Raw genomic sequence first — 19,311 nt, 5'->3', positions numbered from 1 at the left:
CAGCACATACTCTCTAAACTTGCAAGGAAGATAATGAAGACAAGAGTTGATTCCTAGATGTGCTGTAAACCCTGAAATTTCAACCTGTTTGTTTGTATTGTGCTGTGAGAGTCGGGTTTTTTAGGGATTTTTTTTTTCTCCTGCTCTTTTTTCACTTCTAAGTAGGGAAATTAATTTTAACTTAGATGCATTTCAGCAGTGATGCAAATAGTTAATTTTTGCATTAGCATAGCAACTTATGTGGCTGAGAGGGCATTGCCTTTTTACACTGTGTTTAGCTTTTCAGTGGCTCATTGCTAGCCTTGAAAAATACCTCACTCTTCATTCAAAGTGAAACATGGCTGTCTAAAACTCAATTTAAAAAAAAGAAATATAATGTATCTGTTGTGTATGTTTCAGAGAAAGCACTTGCCTGCTGCTGGCTGACTGGCAGACTGGACACCTGTCCTAGCCAGGCAGGTTAGGAATTTCCATGGGGCTGGGGAAAAGCGAGAGGACACCCCTGTGCAGGGCAGGATGTGCTGCTGTCCCTGCTCCGCAGTTTCCCCAGCCTGTGGAGCAGGGAGGGCTGTGCTTGCTGGGATGCCTTCCCAGCTGTGTGGTGGGGGAGAGCAGTGCTGGCTGAGCTTGCCAGCAGTGATAAGGCTCCAGGTGGGGATCACAGTAAATGTGCTGTGAGAATCAGCTTTCCCAGGAGTTACATGAGGCAAAGATGTTCTTCTGCCGCTTGTTCTGCTGGAGGCTTCTTGCTGCTAACAACTGAATATGCAAATCAAGCTGTGGCTCTTCCAGCCTTCCTGGTGTTCTGACTTATGGTACTTATGGTTCTGTTTTCAAAACTGAATTTGTCAGCACAGACTATTTCACTCTGAAAATATAAAATCTTACCATAAGTTCTTCTTGTGCTGTAATAAACATATATAACTTTCCTTTACAAGATCTGCATATCATGCTTGCTTTTTCTCCCCGCTGTTTATTCACTACCCTGCCAACGGCATAGGTATATTCTGAGCAGGTTTATGCAAAACTGGCAAATTGAATGGTAATGTCATTGCTTCCAGTGAATTCCAACTATTGTATTCTACATACAGTATTCACAGCTGCATTACTGACTAACAAGACTGCTCTTGGCTACAGTGAAGTGCACCACGGAATTGCTCTGATCCAAGGCTTTGGGTATAATTTGAGACAGTTATCTTAAACCAAAAGAACCTAAGTCCATAAATAAACTGTTAAGCAATGTAAACTTTTTAACAGCAGAGACAGTTAGCAAGGAACTATGCAAACCTCCAGGCCAAGATAATCTCTACCATAATTATATAGACTATTAAGTGAGAAAAATTCCAGAGCTTTGCTCATGAATAAGACAGGATTATTTGTGATGTGATTTCATAAAATAAACAAGGAGACTAAAGACTCCAGAGGCTACTTAAGGTTTTGCAGAGGGGTAAATGTTAATAGTTAATTGTTTAAAGTATATGTGAGGTGATATATGGCAAAGTTGTACAAAGTATGCCTTAAGAAATAAACTTATGGTTAGATATAAGCTGAATTTCTTTAACCATGTTTCCAACAGGTCACTTTACTAATCCATTCAAAATAGTCTTTAAATGTTCTGTGAGCTTTTTGCTAGTTGTTCTGCTAGATAATATATATTGCTAAATACTTTCTCTCTACTGTATCTAGTTGTGGTAATAAAGTGAGCATTGCTGTGACCTGTTTTGTTCTGCTTTGATACTATTAACACATTTCTGTTCTGATCCCATTTATCTCATCTAATTCTTCCCCTAAGACAGCTGTGCCATCAGAAACACCAGGAGGAGTACAACAGTTTCACTAGAAAAAAATGCTCCTCAGAACACGAGTGTTGGAGGAGAGAGATAGCTGAGGTGTTCAGCCACGGAGTGGATGGACTTCATCCCAATGGCTTGTCCTGCCCGGTCTTTGGGACAGCCAGCCCCAAACAGCCACAGAGATACAGCCAGCACTCTGGAGACCATAGGAAATTGTAGCTTCCTTTTGGGGTGCTTTAAGAATGGATTGTGTCTCTTCCATTTTTTGAGAGAGGAGAAATGAGTTCCATCTTTTGGGGACACCTTATCTAGGGAACATCCTCAAGACTGTCTTATCTTTTTTTGGGGGTTTTTTTGGGGGGTTTTTTGGGGGGTTTTTTTGGGTTTTTTTTTGTTTTGTTTTTGTTTGTTTGTTTTTGGTTTTTTTTTTTTTTGTTCATGCTAGGTGTTGTCCAGTTGAGATAAAGCACTATGCATACTTCTGATACAGGAATTTGTACTTATTCAGATAAATCTGTGTAATGCTCCAGACCCAGATACAGAAGGAATCACACAAAGAAACAGCAGCAAATGGTGATCTTGTATGGGAAGGCCCTTTCTGTGCCTTTTCCCTTTACATCCCTTGTACTGGAGCTTCCTGCAAAACAGAGCTGTCCTGGAGCCTCTGCATCAGCATGGATTCCTCTGTAAGCTTTATTTTAGTTCACTAAGTCTCTGACTCAAAGTCCCTACAGAGCTTAGAAATTTGAGTGATGGAAGCCAAAGACTTACACCAAAATGGGTGTTCTATGGAAAAAAGTTCCCTTCCTTAGACAAATAATCTAAAAAATTGCTCCAGAGAGTTAATATGAATCTCAGTGCTTTTTTAACCTTTTGTTATTTATGCTCACCAGACCCCTGTGAAATGGAAGAGCTCCTTTATCTTGAATGATGGACTGGGAGCTGGGTTCTGGGGCTGGCTGGGTCCTCACCCACATGTACCAGCCTCCCCTTTGCCCTCCTGACCCTGCACTGACTCATCTGCGTTCAGTACCTACCAGAGCAATTGAATTCTTTTTGTGGTTGCACTGAAATGAGTCAGTGCAGGGTCGAGCACTGTGGAGCAGGGAAGGGAGAGGAGTGGGAGTCTGGCAGGCAGCAGCTGGCTGAGATTGCCATGGAGCCACATCCAGCCCCGGTTACTTGGCCAAGGTCACACAAACTTCTGCCAGCAGGAAACTGAAACCTGTCCTGTGTCACACAGGGTGCTGACCACAGGTCTGCCAAAGGCAGTAACTGGCAGGAAGTGGCTTTAGGTTTAGTCTACTTGAATTTATTGTTTGTTTGCAAATACTGATGTATGAATTAGTAGCTGCTTTCTAGTGTGTGCTTCCTATTAATAGATGCTTTCTAGTGTATGCCAAAATCCAAAACGTACTGAACTGGTCATAGCTGTAGATTTTCAGGTGTAAGCTGGGTGCATTCCAGAAGAATTAATAATTAACTCGAGCTAACTTTCCCTTAGAAATGTGATTTTTGTACAGGTAGTGATCTGTCAACTACAGCACATTTCTGTATAAGGACTACTGCCCTTTAGTAAAGACAGCTCAGGAGTTAGTGCCTGAAACAAATCATTGCATGGTATTATACTGCCAATTTGGAAAAAATATCAGTCAAAAAATTATAAAAAATTATCAATCACAGGTGCTTGATAACTCACACAATCTGCATCTGATACTTTATCAGTGGCCTAATACTTTATTTAGACTTTAGAATGGAGCATTTCACCAACCCTGGGCACACAAATTGCTGGATGCACATAAATTGCTGGATGCACAGCATTTTGAACTATGTACACTATGAAAGCAGTGCTGAAAGTAAGGGTATGAGGGCTTCAGTCATGTATTCTGGCATCAATTTCAATGCTATCTTTTTCTGTTTGAATTCATTTGAGAGGAAAGAAACTAAGAAACGTTTTTGAGTGAAGATTTTGGAGCTCTGTGCTGGTAATAAATCTGTCTTTGTCACTTCTGTCTTTTTAAAGTTTCTTTAGAAAAAGTGCTAGCCAAAAATATTATGGATGTGATTGTATGTAACATATGTGCATTTTCTTTACACAATGCACTACAGTTAATTCAGTCTGAAGGGCTTTCTTCTAGCTGTGACAAATCTTGTCAACCCACCACTTGACTTAACTTCTATGTCTGGTTATGTTTTTTTGTTGTTTGGGGTTTTTTAAACTTCTTGGAATCAAAGCTTGTTGCAGGTGGGTTTTTTTGTTTTGTTTTCTAAAAAGGATAACACTGGAGAAACCTATCTGTAGTAATCTAATAGATTGCCTGGTGCTCTTCTAGGAACAAATATATCATATGGATTTTTATGTAGGAGGCTTTTTGACTTTTGAAGGTTGGGTGTTAGCCACAAAGTTCATGTGACATGACAAATGTGGAACATCTGTGTACTGCTGCACATCACTGTTCTAAAAGTCATTCCCCTCACCACATGCATTGAATTAAACACAAGAATTTAGAGAAAAAAATAGTTGGAAGGACACATTCTGTCAAATACAATGGGAAGGATCTGTTGTGAAGCTGTTGGAGCTTGCTCACACAGTTCTCCAGTCACTAATTCAGGGGTCTGGTGTGCTCTGTGCCTCAGCTCTTTCTTCCTTGGAGCTGGGAGAGTGGTATTGTGCTTTCCTAGCTGGTGGTAAACTGTTTTCTGGATAGAAATTAGAGTTGAGCATAAGGCTAAACTCTAAAGGGATTTCTAATATACCAAAGGGATTTCTAAGTAGTTTCTTGTTTGAGTGATGTTTGGGCTGCATGTGAGGTAAGTGGGTGGCTGAGTTGGCTTCCTTGTATTGCAAACAAAGTGTGGCTGAGTGGCTTAAAGCAGGAGCTCTCATATTAAAATATGAATCTTATTCATAACTCTGCCTGAAGTGATCTAACTTGGTGACCAATATCCTTGTAAATCCTGAGTGCTGATAGCTGCAGTGAGAGTTCTTGCTTATAAAATAAATAAATAAATGTGATAAAGAAAACAAAAGCAATTCTTATGGGTAAGGTTTGACCTGGAGCATTCTGAGCCAGAAGCTAGAAGTCCTCATTCTCTTAGAGTGATTACCAAATTGCATGAAGGGTGCTGTGCTTCATTAAAGCCTATATACTTTGGTGCTATTACCTTGTTCTGCCAGTTTCAGATTGCAGGATGCAGTATATCCAAAAATCCAAGTCAGGACGAAGGTCACAACTTCAGCTGAGGTGTAGCTCAGTGTTGCTCTGGTGAAAAGCTCACTGCTGTGCAGAAGACAAATGGCAGATATTAATAGGTATCTTCCTATTGACTTGCATTTATTTCAGAAGTGGTCTGAAACTGTGTAGGTTTGAACACATCATTAAGCAGTGGGTTTTTAAAGTCATTTAAAGCTATCTTTTAGGTATTGTTATTACAGATAAGGGTTTATTGAGTTCTGATACTCACAGCTAGAAACAAATATTAAAAATTTGGTCTTTACTTCCTAGTTTATCTTCACAGACTCAAGTCTGGGACTGCAAATGTAAAGGACCTCTTCTAGTTGATCTGAATTTATTTTCAAACATTTGCCTCTGAGATGACTTCTGAATATTTCATACATTATGATGGCTGCTTTCATGCTGTGCTTAACTCTTTCTGAATTTAATATTTCTGTGGCTTTAAAAATCTTATTCAAAAGATACTTTATAGGAGTTCCTTCTCTGGAGTGTAGGTAAAAGCTCTTGTTCCACCACAGCCACATATGCCAGACTTTGGAAAGCCTGCTCATGTTGAAAATATCACTTCACTTGGAAACAGCCTCTGGATGATTCCTTGCTTTTTAAGGAGGTGTGAGAAATGGTCTGAAGTAAAGGAAGCATCTCTGGGATTTGTTGTCCAGAGGCAGGTGCACGGGGAGTGGACAGAAGTGGCATACAAGTGGCATACATGCCTAAATAGTTTGGGTATCCATTTCAGTTGTTCTGTTCTCTTAGAATTGGCTATGCTCTAATTAAGTAATTCTTGTCAGAAAACTAATTAGCTCATAAAAAAATACAGATTCTTTAATCTTAAAAGTTGTGGGAAAACCATTTTTGTTTGAAACAGTTTTTGAAATTAACTTAATTTTTTTGTTTGTACTTTTTATTTGGTGTTGATAGGTTGTGTTTTTACCATCCTCAAAAGCTGCTATCCCAAACCAAGCATCTCCTCTCTCACCCCAGTCTGCCTGGGCTCAGAGCCACCTCCACGTTCCTCTGTGAGCCCTGTGTCTTCAGGGAGTGAGTGAGGGCTCATGCAGATTTCTGTATTGCACTTCCAGCAAACTCTGAGTCTTCAGTGCTGGCCACAGGAGGTACATCTGAGTCAGCCACCCTGTCCACAGGCACTTGGAGAGTCTTGTGCAGAATCTGGGGTGGTCTAAATGTGATCTGTCTGCTATAGGACTTGCCCAAGCTGAATGCTTCAACTTTAAATGTTTCTTAATTTAGCTGTGTAAAACTGTAGTTAGGAAACAATTCTACACATTCAGAATGTGTAGGTATTAAATTCATCTGGGTTCAAAGAAGTTAAATACAGCTTTGATGTAAATTACTTTATGTAAACACAGCAGGAACTTCACATCCGTTGAACAATTTAAGTTCTGTAGCTTCTTTACCCCATGCTCCAGTTTTCTTAAACAATTGAGAGTATTCCAGGGAGGCCCTTCTGACTTCAGTCTGTTTTATTGCATGAAAATATTCTTCAGAGTGCTGGGGAAAAAAAAAAAGATAATTTTTCTAAGTCTTCAAAGAGACTTCTGATGTTTTGAGTCTTTATTACACTAGAGGTCAGTGTATGATGGGAGCTTCTGTGCTGTGGTATAGAGTTTCTTGCAGAATCCTATTTCATCAACTTTGAAACCAGATTCTAAGAGAAACTGTAGCCTGTTACTATGGAAAAAAACTTAACATTGAAGTGTCTTGTGACTTTCTTGGCTAAAGGGTTTTTTCAGCTTCCTACTTTTCATTCTCCATGCTTAGCAAATATAAGGCAAAGATCAGCAAGAGTGCTTTGATGTGGTGAGCAGGAATGTGCACAGTCAGTTGCTCCAGTGTGCACCTCAAACATTCATCTTTCACTGCCATGCCATGACTTTTTGGTTCATATTTCTATATGCCAGGAGCCATCCTTAGCTTGTGCACTGTACCTCTGAAGGGCATGGTGGGACAATTGCACATGCACCTATTATTTTTAGAGTAGGTGTCAGCTTCCTGAACACTGAGCTGGTAACTTCCAGGTGGGTGGCTTCACTTCTGGCTGTTGAGGGAAGCACAGTCAAGTATGATTCTGTCATGATACTTGCTGAGATTCTTTCCTCAGCAGCTCTTCTTCAGTTCTCTAGATATTTCTTTAAACATCTGGAATGTGCAAAAGCAGTTTGTTCCTGCAGACAGCATTGGGCAGGGGCACCAGGGCAGAACTCCAGCAGTGTTATGTGATGTGAAATGGAACTGAAGGAGAGCCTTGCTGCCTGGGGCAGGCTGCATCACAAATGACAATTTAAATAAGATGCTGGAAATACCCCACTAGGGTGGATTTGAGCTCTTGGATGTTTTCTGTGAGAATTGACTACAAACAAAAGTACCTGTATCCTGTAACTCTTGTGTAGAGTTCTTCTGAAATGCCTCAGAAAAATAAAAGAACATGGGATGTTGTTTATAGAAATGAAAATGTATAAGAAGTACTGCACAAGAATTTCTATATTTCTATTTAATTTCTATAAGAAATGAAAATGTACCAAGGCTTTGCAGAATGGGACTTTATCAAATCCTCTCTGTGGTGTTAGGCTTCATTTAGTTGGGCAAGAGCCTGAAAAGGTGATGGCTTTGCAAAACTGATGTGATAGAAGTCATCAAGCAAGAAATAAAGCATCCTAAAAATTGCTTTCCTTTTCCTGTCCTTTCTGATTGAAGGCATGCAGCCTTAATTTGTTTCAGTGGAACTGAAACTCATCAGAGTCTGTTCTGCATGTAGGAGCTCAGGGACTGTGAGGTTTATCTTGAAGAAAAGAAGGTGATGTAGGTGTCCTGTAGCCAACCCAGTGAACAACCTGATGGATTACTGCAGATTCTTGCAGAGCATCTATTTGTCTGTTGCACATGGTGACAGTCTTTCTTGGTTCAGCTGTCAAGTGTTAAATCAGTCCAAATGTTGATGCTCCCTGCACCTAGAAGAATATTTGTCTAGAAGAAATGTCAGTTTGATTATTTTCTTGGATCAAAAATTATGGATCTTTGTGGCTAAACAGAGATGATTACCCACTAGCCCCTCTTTCTAGTTCATAATACGAAGTGTCCTAATGATATATTTATGTCTCTTTCCTTCATGATATACAGACTAATTCTGGAATCTGTCTGTTGTGTAATAAAGAGTCCATTAAAATGGCAAAAATTAGTATTTGGAGTGTCTTTTCCTGCTTTTGTTCTAAACTCTCAAAATGCAGGGGTTCTCAGACATACAGTTCAAGTGGCTTGCCAGGAATTTCTCAGATGAACCTGCAGAGAGAGTGCAAGAAGTTGCAGCCAAGGTCAGTCTTGAAAGGATTAGAATTCAATTGCCAGTCCTCACATTTTGATTTCAATCTCAAATGTTTCCTGATAGGTGCTCTGTTTTTGTTAGGTCTTCTGTTTGTATTGTGTTCCTGCCAAAATTTCTATAAGACTCCTGACACTATCAAAGATCTGTAGCATATAGTGACATAGGTAAGTACATGTATATATAAAAAACCCCAAACCACTTTGTGATATTTCCACTCACACCAGTTATTGAAGGTTCCTTTAAAAGGGTAGACTTCAAAGCTGCAGGACTTCAAAGCTGCAGCACCCGAGTCTTCTCTCTTGTTCCAAAATGTAGCAGTTGCCAAAAAAAGGGAGGAATTAATAAAATGTAGTAGTGGGACAGTGGGAGTGTGCACCAGGTTTAATGTGTTCTGTGCATTATAAATGTCCCCTCTTCCCACCTCACAATTGCTTCCAGGAAATCTCTGAAGTAGTTGACCAAAATGATAGCTGGATTTCAAATCCTTTCTTTTTTTTTTTTTTTTTTTTTTTAAGTACTGGTATATACTTCTGCTGTTCCTACTTTCTTGCTCTTTAATCAGGCAACGCTATGGTTAAGCAGCAAGAAGGAATTTGGAACCAAGAATTATGTAATGGTGAAAAAACTAGTTTATCTTTCTTCCAACTATCCATTGCTAACCATATTTTTCTTCACCTTTCCTACCACACTGAAGTGCCCACTCATTTACCCCTCTTAAGTGCAGGAGTGCTCATTTGAGGGGAATGGAAGCTGGAAATGCAAAAATAAAAGCATGTGGTTTAGCATATTCTTGGAATTTTAAGCTAGTTTCCTCCCTGAAATACAGAGATAAATGTGGTTATATCTTAAAAACTGTCTTAGTTCAATTGTTGTGGGCAGTTATATAACATTAGAGACAAGGTTGATTTGCTGCCTTACCTGTCCCTATGCATTCTAAGGTTGTCTGTGTTTGGGGGTCTGCTTGTCTTCCAAAATCAGAATTTTTCCCAAATCAGGCACAATTTCTGTCTTATCTGTCTTTTCAATGAATTATTTTTGTTTTGACCTCTTCTCTAGATGCTGTTATTAGAGTCTGACATGTTCAGCAGCTGCAGGAAGCAGAGCAGTGACCTGACTGCTCTTGAAAGTTGTTTCTCTAGTCACATAGGATAGCATGACTTCATTTTGTACCTCCTAATAGTTTAAAAAAAAAAAAAAGTTGAATAAAGCAGTTGTGAAAGTGAAAGCAGTATATATTTGGCACCTAAACATATGCAGGTGAGCTAAGCCTGAGCTGAGCAAGAGTAAAAATGTTATTTTACTTAGCAGCTGAAAGAGGAGAGAGGCAATAATTTGTGCAATAGCACAGACTGCTTCAGGTGGTTCAGCTCTGAATTGGAGAACTCTTCACTCTCTGTGGAAAGAAGTAATTGCATATAGTACAGAATAGAGTAAGAAGCCCAGAGCAGTTGGTTATTTTAAGTTTTTATATTTTCAGGGGATTGGCATCTTTAAGGACAGTGTGGTGCTGAGATAATTCAACTAGTTTGAAACAATCTAACTTGAACACTTAAGCAACATGAGAATCCACATGGGCTGAATCAGCCAGTAAATAATGCTACAGACACAGCCAGAAGTGTTTTGTATTTGCCAAAAAATAAAATAAAACCAGTTGTGGTTCAAGGTATGGGGATCAGAAATCAGGCCATGTGAGAGTGTTTTTTGCAGAACTGCTTGATGGGTCAAGTGCTCTGCATTAGGAGAAGTCTTGGGTCTGTCTCTTGGTTGCTGTGGTCCTAGAAAGAGAACTGGATTTTTCAGTTGTATCCAGTGATGTTTACAATACAGGATTTTGAGGGTAATAGTATTTTGGTAGATGCTTCTGGTTTTGTTATTGTCTCCAGTGCTGCTTGACCTTATAGAAAGATTGAATATATACAATAATGAAGACTTCCTGCGGGGTGGCTGAGGAAAAGTTCAGTTCTTCTCTGTGTGAATGGACAAGGTAGCATTATGCTCTAAGCTTCCTCAGCCCTTGAAGTCAATCAGTTCCTCCCCTTTGTGCTTCTGCCTGCCAGTTCTGAAAGGTGCCATAGCCTGGGATGCATTGTGGTAATTACCTGTGTTGTGTTTGTTTCTTGTAGGAAGACTGCTTTTGGACTGTGAGCCACTTGGACAAGGTGATGCAGGTGTACCTAGAGGCTCAGGCCTGGATGGCTGGGATTTAAGGTAAACCTAAAGAAATACATACATTTAAACCAAGAGCTAAGGGTTGTTGGTTTGTTGTTTTGGGTTTTTTTTGTCGTCTTTTATTTTTCTGGAGGTGTTTGTATCAAACATTTAAAGTAGGATCTGTGTGTGCCTTCTAGTGCACATGTACTTTAATAAAATGCAGTGATATAACAGTTAAGATTAAGAGTATCCCATAGGAACTTCAGAAAAGCTGATTGGTATTTAAATACCAAGGAGATGCTAATGCTGCCTTGGGAAGAAATGTTATTCAATAAGGAAGTAGCAATAAGAGTTCCTGAAACTTCTTCTGAGAATTCACTGAGAGGCAGCAGGCAGCTAAGACGGATCTCCTGTTCCAGCCTTTCTATTATTGCTTCTTCCAAATATTGTACAACAGAGTAGCTTCAACCATTCTAGATCATGTACAATTCCTTCAAATGTAATATTTTAATTAATTGCAGATCTGTACTTTCTTTCATGTTGCTCACTCTTCATGTTGCAGACTTTTGATTAAATATTTGCAGTTTAGATTTGATTCAGGGTTTTTATCAGCTCTTAGCTGTGGAAAAGCATTTCCATATGTGAGCACAAACCAAGAACAAAAGGGACCTTTTTGTATGTGGAAGTGCATAGCAGGTTCTGTTGGTCCCACAAAGGCAGAGCTTGCAAAATGTCTGTGAAGTGTAGGATGAATCTTGCTCTTGGAGAATTGTGTAATTTTGGTTCCTGCAGAGATGTGATTTCTTGGATGTGATCAGGAATGTCTCAGTGGTTTTGAATCAGCAAAATTAGTATGTAGAAGATCTATCTTTTGACATTCCTTAAAGATAATTGATGCCTAATTCTGGTCATACTGCCAGGCAAGAGCTGTCATGCTATTAGTTCTTTTGCCACATGTAGCCTAAGTTTTCTGTCAGAGATGTGGAAGGGACCATTTCAGCTGTTGCTCCAGAATTATGTAAGAGCTGTTTTCCTTGCAACTTGTCAGAGCTTCTGAAGTCTGAGAGAACACTGTGTAAAGAGTGGAAATTTGAATGAAATCATCTTCTGCTGGTTTTAATATCTTAAAAAGAAGAAAAGGGAGGGATTTGGAACAGTGCTTACTCTTACATGTGCTAGAAAGCCTGAAAAGTTGTAAGGCATTGCAGTGGAAAAGCAAAACCTAACCTTGATTCCTGAAGATTTGAGCTTGGAGTATGATCATGGAAAGCATGAACTGAATCTTGACAATTCAGGATTAAAGCATAATAATAAAGTTTCCTCCAAAAATATTAAAGGAAACACATCACATCACAGTTATTAGCTGCATGCTTTCTGTGCAGTGAATAATTTAATGAATGTGAGCAGAAGTAGCATGTTCTTGCAAGACTAATGCAGGTACTTAAAATTATGTGAACAGTCATGGGAATTTAGTTTTTTAAGGGTAATATGGACTTAACTTCTTTCAACAAAGACTCAAGTCAAGCCTTTAGAGAATTTCTTGCTGAACTTGTTTCTTAGTACATACCATCATGAAATGGTTGTAAGCTTCAGAAGATGATGCTATTAGACTGTGTCAGTGAGTATTCTTCTGTATTTAAAAAAAAATCAGCAACAAAAATCAGGTTTATTTTAGTAGAGAATTTACAGAACTAGAATTTGTTAACATTATGCAATTTAACACTTGATGTGACACAGCTGGACCGTATCAGATAACTAACCCATGGGCTATTTGGATATAGTCTTCAGATGAACATGTTCAGGTTTTTGCACAGCATCTTGGAATTCTGTGCAGTATATGTTATAAGGCACCTGCCTTATAAAATATATTCATTAAGCAATTACATTAAGCAATTACTTCAGATTATCAGACTGAAAAATTATGGGGAAAAATGGTGATTTCTGGAGGTCATGACCAGCTTTCTACTTTATTGCTGGAGTTGCACTGAGGACTGGCCAGTTGACTTTAGAGGCTGGGAAGTGTGTCACTTATGCCCTCTTTTCATAAGATTACAACAGAAACAGTTTATGGACAGGTATTTGTTTTTTTAATTTATAACATGCTAACTTTGCTAGCAACATACCATTTATCATGTGCTGTCTGTATGGCATAGCTTCCACTAAGTCAACACAGCCAAGGCTTCATGTGCAAATTCATGTGCTGTCTTGATGGACACTTTAGCAGCCTTGCTTATGTGTGAGGAAACATACAGTGTTCCTTCTAACACTGGTGTATGTTTAATTACATAAATTTCAGCCAACCCTTGCTGGCTAATATACCTTAGGAAACAGTGAATGGGTTAATTTCTGCCATCTAGAATAGAATTGGAACATTGGAGATGCTCAGCTTTTGTAAATGCTATGTCTGTGCATCAGTCCCCTTCAGGTTAATGTTCTTGCTAGCATAACTGAAAACTTCTTCCTCTCCCTTCTGAAATTAAAGGCAAATATATGTATTTCCTTTTTTCCTAGGATATCAGTAAGATTGTTTCTCTCTACTATGGTTTCAGTATTTATGGTTTTCATTTTCCAAATACTTTGTAAGTTGAATTATTAATGCTTGCAATATTTTAAAAAATAGTGCATGCAGTTTCTCACAATCCATTTCTGACCCAGCAGTTGGGTTTTGGTTTGTTTTTGGTTGGTTTTTTTTGTTTTGGTTTTTTTTTGTTTTTGTTTTGTTTTTTTTTTTTTTGGTTTCTTTTTTTTTTTCCTTCTGTTTTGGTAACAGTTTGCTTGAACTTCTGCATTTTACCGTACCAGGACAATGGTACTGAACTTCTTGCAAAAGCCAAGCTTACAGGAAATGTTATCCTGTCAAAAGTGGTTTGTTCTTACACAGCATATGATAATGCTTTTCCTAAAATATATTTGTTCAGCATAAGACCTGTTCTGCCTGGTGCTCTCTGGCAGTGTTACTCACTCTCAGTTTACCTGAGAATGGGAATGTTAATGTTGCATTTTCCTGGTGTCTTGTGCAGAGAGTCGAGGTCTTTAGTTGTACTTAAAGGTCTTCCCTCTACCAGCTCTTCCCCTTCTACCTTGTTGGTAAAAACAAGTGTTATACTATTTTCTCCATAAGTTCCTCCCAGTCTTTGGGATTGCATTACTTGAAGGCATCCTCAAAACTGATTTTTTTTTGTAATAAATTTTATTTAGACCATTGGAAATTTTGAATGAAGATGTCAGGTGAAAAAGGGTGGAATAGGAAGAGTGCAAAAGCATCTTCCTTACTGCTGCATTTTTCTTCAGACTAATAATTATTGGTAAGAAAGAAGCTATGCCTGATATCAATCCCAAACGTTAACATGTATCTCTGCACATGGCCTCTGCATGGCTGTTGCCAAATGTCCTTAGCTATTTTTTGTGATCAAAACAATAGCCTGACAATTTGAGAATTGTAAAATTTGGATTAAGCCATTCAGTTCAGTTCTGACACTGCACTTTTTTCTGTAGTATGACTTCTGAGGAGCAGCCTGTCCACCCAGGTCTCTTGTCCCTAATTTCCATTCACTGAAAGATTTCTTATTTGTTTCTGGGATCTGGATTACTCATGCCTCTTCCCAAAGCTTTTATGTCAGTGCCCTACAGAAAATATCAGACATTTTCAACCTTAGGAATGTGTTTTCCCCCAAACTGTAATGACTCAAGTGTGTTGCTGTAAAGCCACACTGCAAAGAGATGATTCAGTTGTGCTGCTTTTGCTAATTTCTTTGAATTGTGGATTCTGGCTTCATCAGTGGAGTCTACAAACCTCCGTGTTTGTGACTTGCAACTGATACCTTTTCTAAAAACAGATGGAGGCAGGAGAGAGAGTGCTCTGTTTATTTCAACAACCACAAGCAACACTTCCAAAATACACTTGTGGTTGTATCACAGAGTTATGAATCTTAGGTTATCTGGTGGTGAGTAATGTGGTGAGACAGTAGCCTAATATGTCCACGCTTTATTTAGAAAAGGTAGCTCTTATCAGAGGCAAGGAGCACCGGTGTTTCACTCTCAGTGCTTGCTGAGCCCCTAAGGACACGTATCAAATCTGTTGACAGTTTATGGTGCCAAGACACAGCACCTCCCTCTGGGGGTCTGACTGCAAGTTCTTAAGGATTTTGCAAAACAAATTCCTTCCCCTCTCCAGCTGCTCACCCAAATGTACATTTTAGGCTGTCCTGTGGTTTGATGAAAGGTAATAATGGGTTGTGCTATCTCTTGACCAGATAGATTTTTCTTTTTTAAACACTATTATCTCATTAGAGAGGAGGCTCACAAACAGATTGTAACAGCTTTCCAAATTCTTCAGGAAGAGCCTAGATTGTAGCAATTATTACACCTAGAGAATCCTGGAGATTAAGAAAATATCACTTTATCTTCCTCACTAAGAGTTAAACCTGTAGAGTCTAGGAGTCTTCAGTAAGACAATAATCTTTTACTATTCTGCCTACTTAAAAATAAAATGGAAGAGCACAATCCTCCCTGGCAAAGCAGGAGATGCTCAATTTTGGGATTATATACAGTTTGCATTGAGGATAAACTGGGTTGGAGGGCACAGGCTTTGACACAAAACGTGTGGCTTCATTGCCATGGACAGACAATGCAGCAAAACTGGGGATTACTGGAGACTGGGGGACTGTCCTCCCTGACTTTCCACCTTCTCCTCAATTCAGAGTGCAGGGAATTGTTCCTCCCCGTGGCAATAACATCACTGTAATTTGTGTCTGATAGTGAAAGAATGAATGATTTATTCTCCCTTCTCTTTCAAGACAGAAAGTGTTTGTGTTGGGTTTGGTTTGATTTTTTTAATGTTGTTGGTGTTTGGTGGTTTTTTAAGATAAATAAAAAATCCTCTGTGGGTCATTTTAGGCTCTGACAGAAACTTGAATGTGCTAAATGGGTAGGTTCCCCTAGCTGAGCCAATGGGGATGGCCAGGCACAGGCAACACTTTTATCCCACGAAAGGGAGGAGGGGTGAATGAGCCAGAAGATATAAGCTGAAACAAAGCCATGCTGTCCCTCTGAGTCATTCGCACACACTGGATGGGTAAGGCTTCCTGCTTCCTGGGACACACAAGTGGGGTCATGATTCTAACAATGGATGCTGGTAAGTCGCTTTTTATTAAATTTGTCTGGGGTTTTTTTGGTTTTTTTTCTGGGACGTCTCTCCCTCCCCTCCCCCGCCCCCCAGCTGAAAAGGAGCTATCTGTAAACTGGGAAGCTGAATTGTTAAATAAGAAAATGCTGAAGCCAGACTTTGCACACTGTGTGCACTTCACTGTGTGTTACCCTGGTGTTATTTCTTGACTGGTACTCACTGAAGCACGTATCCTCTCCTGCAAAGCAGGACCTCAGAATCAAAAGCTTGTCTGTTAATTTGTACTTCTGTCATCACTGGGACAGAATCCGTGGCCTGAAAAGTGTGTGATGTATCCCTCTCTTTGATGATGGAGCTGATAGTGTCTGGAAGATACATTCTAGATGTTAGACTTATTGTAAAGGATAGTGGTTAACTAATGTATTGTCTGTGGCTTCCTCTGCTCTGTGTTTACTGAAATTTTGTATTGGAGAGGAAGAAACTGCTGTATTTATGTTGTGAGCAGCTCTGTTTGATGTGCTTGTAGTCAAGGAAGTCTATGTTCTATGAAAAAGCACATGCAGGATTTTTGGTTTTTATTTTTTTTAATTAGGCACAAACATGAAATCTTCAACATAGTTTCTTGTGTAATATGGAGAATGAATGTAGAGTGGTTTCTATAAAAGAAACAAGCAATCCTTGTCTTGAGTCTAGAGAGGGGGTGTGTTTCCATGTCATAACTTGCATCCTTCAAATTCCACAGTAATAAAAGACCTTGGATTTTAATGGTTATGGATAGGGCATAAAGCACCAGTGATTGTGCTGTGGCAGCATGATCTCGGCTGCTCTTTCTCTATACCAGCTGCAAGCATGCCTGCTGCATTTTTAAGAGCTCTGTAGAACTTTTGTCAGCAGTTGGTTCAGCTACATTTTTTTCAGCACAATGCCAAAGCATAATGTGACATATTCTACAAGCTCTATTCAAAACGATAAACTTAGGCAGATCTTGCTGGTCTGTTTTATCTACTTGTAACATGCTGAGTTTACTCCAGCTAATGAAATGCTCACTGTCCCTCGTGTATTTGAATTGATTCAGTTGGGCATTTTCTAGTCCTAAAGAGAAAAATGTCAGTTTGTATAGCTCTTTGACTTTACTGAGACTCCCAGAAGGTGACCCAGATGGGTTCTCCATGCACAGTTTAGAGGAGACAGCATTTCACTCACCCACACTTAATTGTTAAGTTGTTGTATTGTTGTCTGTGTAGGCAACTAGTGACTCTTTTTGTGTTCAAGGTATGTTACATGCTTTGCAAATCAGTTAAAACCCAGGCCTTTTAACAGAGATTATAAAACTTAACACAAGTGTGAAGATGAATAAGATGGTATGTGGCTGACAATTTTCCATTAAGTGGAAGCTGATGATTTTTATATTTTGGCCCTTCCATTAGGGTAGCTTCTAGAAGCCCTTAAAGCAGTTTGCATAGCAGGAATTGGCAATCCTCTTCCACCTTGCTTGAATAAGAAGGGTGGATGCCTAGATGTAGATGTCCTGCCCAGTATTTTGGGAGGATGCCCTGGCAATGTTCAGAATTAACATGCTTGTGGGAGGTAGAGATACAGACTTTGCCCACAAGACACTTCTTCCCCTTTGAAGTACCAGAGTTCCTGTACTGCAGTGGAGTAATTGATGTTTTGGGATGTAATGTTTTGGAAAGACTGGTGGGATGTTAATTATATATGTTTGAAAAAAAAAAACCTTTTATTTGCATATACCTACATGCTTGCATTGTGCACTGTTTCTTTGCACTGTGAGGTGAACCATGAAGATAATACTGCTCACCTATGTTTTGTTGGATCCAAACCTGCTTTTTTTCTCAGAACAATGTCACTGCACTGGTTTCTCAGTAATTACTATGCTCTTGTATTCCTAGTGGTAATTTTCAGTTATACCAACTTACATGGTTAGTAAACATATATTTTGGAAGATTTTAATTCTGCAAGAATTCTTAAATTATAGTTCTCTATTTCTTTGTGGGAAAATGGTTCTAACTATCTGAAAGGAAACATTGTAATTCAAGGATTTATAACAGGGTATTCTAGTACTTCTCAAGTATATTTAGGTTACAGAAAAAATATGCAAGCAATTCAGTGCTTCATACCTTTATGTGGGACATGGATAGTGCTCCATGAAGTTTATCTGCTTAGTTTCACCCACCTTTTAAAGCTGTGCTTGCTGCTCTTGGAACTGTTCGCTTATTTTAAATTATGTGCTTGCTTTATAAGTTGGGGCTGATAACTTCTTTTTTATGGGCATCAAATATATAAGCTGTTTTTTAAGAGAACAGAACTTGTCTTCCTTAAGGTAGTTGTAAGAATACTTGTGCATCTGTTTCAAAAATTATTTAATGGGTTTGATTCTGCTGTGTTTGTCTTAGCAGCTTCTAATTTCCGTCAGGAGGCGGACTGAAAATGTTTTGGACGGGGGGAATAAAAGGGAGAGCTGCAAGACAGAGTTGACAGTGTAATTGGATTTGAAGCAGCTACAGGCTGGGGCTGTTGCAACAGCTGATTTGATCCTTCTGAGTTTCAAGAGCTATTTATGGTAGATTAGCTGTATCAAAGCTCTACTGTTCCAACCATAAAAGGCTGGTCCTATGTGAAGTTGCCACACTGCATTTGGCTTAGTCCTCAGAGGTTGGAGAGCCTATAGCTTTTTATGTGGATAAATCCAGTGATGGATGGAAATACTAAAGGCAGATCAAGGAATAACACTATTGAGGACTTCAGATGGCAGCGAACTCTTAAAAGGAGATTTTCACTAATAAATATTTTGCTCTGATGTTTGGAATTAGCACTTGGATATAGCTCCTGCATATTTACTGCATTTGGTGAACGCATGCTTTTAGGAAAGCACTGTTCTAAATTTATCTGACTTATCTGAATCATCTTGACTGCACATGTACTTGCCAGCCATGCATGTTGATATTTGGTAACTTTTGTGAAGTCACTTTTCTGTTTTCTAAGTGGGTGAGTGTTAGGTTATTGGGAAAAGAATCTTAGCCGACGTGAGAAACTCCTTTCAAACAAGAATTATGAAGTACTTGGCCAAAGAGAGCTGCAGGCATTATCAGTAACTATTTTGAGAAGACTTTGACCCCTTTTGCTGCATCTGTACCTTCTTTCTTTGTGTAAAGGCAGACAAGTGGATTTTTTACAGGATTCTGAAGTAAGTAGCACCTCACTCGGGCAGCTTGCACGCCGTTGCTTGAGCCAGTTGATTGTGAATATTCACAGCATTGTCAGGTTGAAATGCAAGTGGGTTTATACCAGCCTGTGCATGCCAGTCCTTCAGCCTTCCTTAAGGCATTTTGTCTTTTTATTCTTGTGGTTTTGCTTAGAAGATGAGTTCATTCTGCTATGAATGGAAAGTCCTGTTGCTGGTTGGTTTGTGTGATGTGTTTCTCTTTTCTTTTTTGGTTTTATTATGTTAACCTTAGCCACAGTACTACAAGCGGCTATAAGAACACTTCTATAATAACAAAACTTTCAGTGGTATTTTTCTCTTGTGTTTAAGAAGTTCTATAAATACATGGGAGTACTGTTGCATTGGATAACTGTGCTCTATTTTGAGACTTGGAGCATTCTGAGGAAAACTTGCTCCAGCTTTCCAATCTCTTAGTTTTAAAC

General features: G+C 39.1%; 1 protein-coding gene across 23 annotated transcripts in view; it reads left to right on the top strand.

The window, feature by feature from the left end:
- Positions 1 to 19,311, top strand: part of SVIL (supervillin) — a 134,781-nt gene that overhangs the window by 17,588 nt on the left and 97,882 nt on the right. For 8 of the 23 annotated variants that reach the window (XM_072925387.1, XM_072925399.1, XM_072925384.1 and 5 more), the window contains exon 1: positions 15,514 to 15,654. The exons of 1 other annotated variant lie outside the window; for it this stretch is intronic. In XM_072925387.1, coding sequence (XP_072781488.1) covers positions 15,591 to 15,654 — 64 coding nt within the window. In that variant the 5' untranslated portion in view covers positions 15,514 to 15,590. Of the gene's footprint in view, positions 1 to 10,492; positions 10,578 to 15,506; positions 15,655 to 18,232; positions 18,851 to 19,311 lie in introns of those variants that run through there. 14 more of the 23 variants (XM_072925392.1, XM_072925398.1, XM_072925393.1 and 11 more) reach the window with 7 other exon arrangements.

Source organism: Taeniopygia guttata, chromosome 2 (genome assembly GCF_048771995.1).
Source record: "Taeniopygia guttata chromosome 2, bTaeGut7.mat, whole genome shotgun sequence".
NCBI lineage: Eukaryota > Metazoa > Chordata > Aves > Passeriformes > Estrildidae > Taeniopygia > Taeniopygia guttata.
The sequence above is the reverse complement of the archived record's forward strand: the minus strand, read 5'-3'. Positions and strand labels throughout refer to the sequence as shown.